Source organism: Nansenia antarctica (genome assembly GCF_963989245.1).
Source record: "Nansenia antarctica genome assembly, chromosome: 4".
NCBI lineage: Eukaryota > Metazoa > Chordata > Actinopteri > Argentiniformes > Microstomatidae > Nansenia > Nansenia antarctica.
Genome location: NC_137689.1, coordinates 73002966 through 73005465, shown reverse-complemented (window position 1 = coordinate 73005465; position 2500 = coordinate 73002966). Strand labels below are relative to the sequence as shown.

The 2500-nt window shown below is 51.9% G+C and overlaps 1 protein-coding gene across 1 annotated transcript in view; it reads left to right on the top strand.

Moving 5' to 3' along the window:
- Window positions 1-2218: 2218 nt before the first annotated feature.
- The window catches only part of LOC308155097 (leucine-rich repeat transmembrane neuronal protein 4-like), a gene marked incomplete at both ends in the record, with an annotated part of 1641 nt that continues 1359 nt past the window's right edge, over window positions 2219-2500 (top strand). Inside the window, one exon of the mRNA XM_080528340.1 lies at window positions 2219-2500. This exon is cut by the window's right edge and continues 1359 nt beyond it. Coding sequence (XP_080384466.1) covers window positions 2219-2500 — 282 coding nt within the window.

Sequence of the window (2500 nt, the reverse complement as noted above, 5' to 3'; positions counted from 1 at the left end):
ACACACACCCTGCTCTGTTAGTTAACATATTCTGTATGTTGCCGCTCCGCCACCCTCCGTCAAAGACCGTGTTCTGACAAACCTACCAGCATGATAAAAAAAAAGACGGAAAAAAAACCAGACTAATTTTAGACCATTTTGTTGCAGTTAAGCTCAAAGTATCTTCAAAGGCCTCCTCAGGAGTTCCTCAGCCCTCCCTCTCTATCCTCCTCATCTCGCAACAACACGCTGGGATGTGATCATCATCATCATCATCCGTTCAGATCTGTAAAAAAACAACAACAACATCTGAGGCTTTCGTAGCATGATTGCAAAAACACCATCCCACCCCTGTCACGTTTCCCTATCATGTAGTAGGCGGAAACAGATCCAGGATGATAGGACTTCTGTCCCACCAGAAGAAGAACATACAGTACATCGTTTAACATGTCGAAAGCAATTAACCGAGAGTATGGACTTGGCTCACGTTCACCTGTTCGTCTTGTCTCTGGGGGTTCAGCTGTGTGTGTGTAATGGTGCTGGCAGCCGCTGGGCCCCGAGCCCTGAGAGAAGAAGAGAAGAGAGAGAGAAGAGAGAGAGAGAGAGAGAGAGAGAGAGAGAGAGAGAGAGAGAGAGAGAGAGAGAGAGAGAGAGAGAGAGAGAGAGAGAGAGAGAGAGAGAGAGAGAGAGAGAGAGAGAGAGAGAGAGAGAGAGAGAGAGAGAGAGAGAGAGAGAGAGAGAGAGAGAGAGAGAGAGAGAGAGAGAGAGAGAGAGAGGAGGATGCGTAAGAAAGAAACCAATGCACACCTCTCTCTCCAGAGGGGCAGATCAATGCATCTTAATGACAGATCGTTAGTGACTCCGTAAAGGAGAGGTACTTTTAATGGAAATAGCTCACTCTCGCCCCCGAAGATCAGGACTGTTATCACACCAGGGCGAACGGTGTTAACACCGTTAGTCCAACAACTAGCGTGTCGCCTCTGCAGTATTGCTGTATTGCAGTTTTAGTCAGAGACCACCAAACTAGACGAAAAGAGAAGAGAAGAGAAGAGAGAATCAGTCTCGTCTAAAACAGAGACCGATGCGGAAAAAAACCAAACCAACAAAACATTTTTAATATTTTTGTTTTGTTGGCTGGCTGGCTGGCTAGTTTTCTTCATTTAACTGAGGTGCTACACAGAGACACTGTTAGTATTCATGTTTTTTTGGGGCATTTGCATTTTTGCAGCGCTGTCGAGTTGTTCAATTCCGCGAGGGTTTCTCGAGAGCTGACTCTTTTGTTTGAACTTGTGGGAGAAGTAGAAAGGCATGATTCACCACGCAGGCCCTTTTTTACCCGCTCCGTTACGGGCTCGACGTGGAGGAGAGGCTAGATTCTAAATTGATACGCCTCCAGATTTGTATACACAACAACCCAGTCAGCCTCCTGAATGCTAATTCGCTGTTGCGACGGCTCTTCCTTTTATGAGTTTTCTGCCACTAGCGTTGGTTTGCATGGCAGCTTGTGGGACGATTCTGAATTCAGACAGGGACAGATGCAAATTGACTGCTGTGGACTGCAGCAGTAAAAGAAAAAATAATTAAAACCACCATTTTGAGTCTGTTTTTCAACCTGTTTTGAGCAGCTGAAGGCAGTGGTAAGGGGGGGGGGGTGAAGAGGACAGGAGGATAATGGAACCACATGATTGGTTATGAAGAGGGCCACCATTGCTATCTCCATTGGAACCTAGTAGCATATGGGTTGTTGTTGTTATTGAATGTTGTTTGTCATACGGAACTGTCACTCATTCTCTGTTGTTTCTTTTTCCCTCTCCCACCCACTCTCTCTCAATCTGTTTCTATTTTCTCTTCCCCCCCTCCCTCCCTCCCTGCCTCCCTCTGTCTCCCTGATCTCCTCCACTCCCCCCCCTCCTCTCCTCTCCTCTCCTCTCCCCCCCACCCTCCCCTCCCCTTCCCTCCCCCACCCCCTCCTCTCCTCCTCCACCCACCCCCCTCCTCTCCTCTCCTCCCCCACCCCCTCCCTCCCTCCCCCTCTCTCTCCTCTCCTCTCCACTCCTCCTCTCCTCCTTCTCCCTCCCCCTCTCTCTCCCTGATCTCCTCCACTCCTCTCTCTCCCCTTCTCCTCTCCTCCCACCCCACCCCCCCTCTCCTCTCCTCCCCCACCCCCCTCTCCTCTCCTCCCTCTCCTCCCTCCCTCTCCTCTCTCTCTCTCTCTCTCTCTCTCTCTGCAGGCTCTGCCATGCGGCGGCGCTGGCTGATGGTGCCGCTGCTGATGCAGGTGTGGCTGGCCGCCTCCCCGTCCCTTAGCGAGCGCCCGTGCCCCAAGAGCTGCCGCTGCGACGGCAAGATCGTCTACTGCGAGTCCAGCGCCTTCCGCGACGTCCCCAAGAACCTCTCGGGGGGCTGCCAGGGCCTGTCCCTGCGCTACAACAGCCTGGCCAGCCTGCGCGCCGGCCAGTTCGTGGGCCTCAACCAGCTCATCTGGCTCTACCTGGACCACAACTACATCGCCACCGTGGAC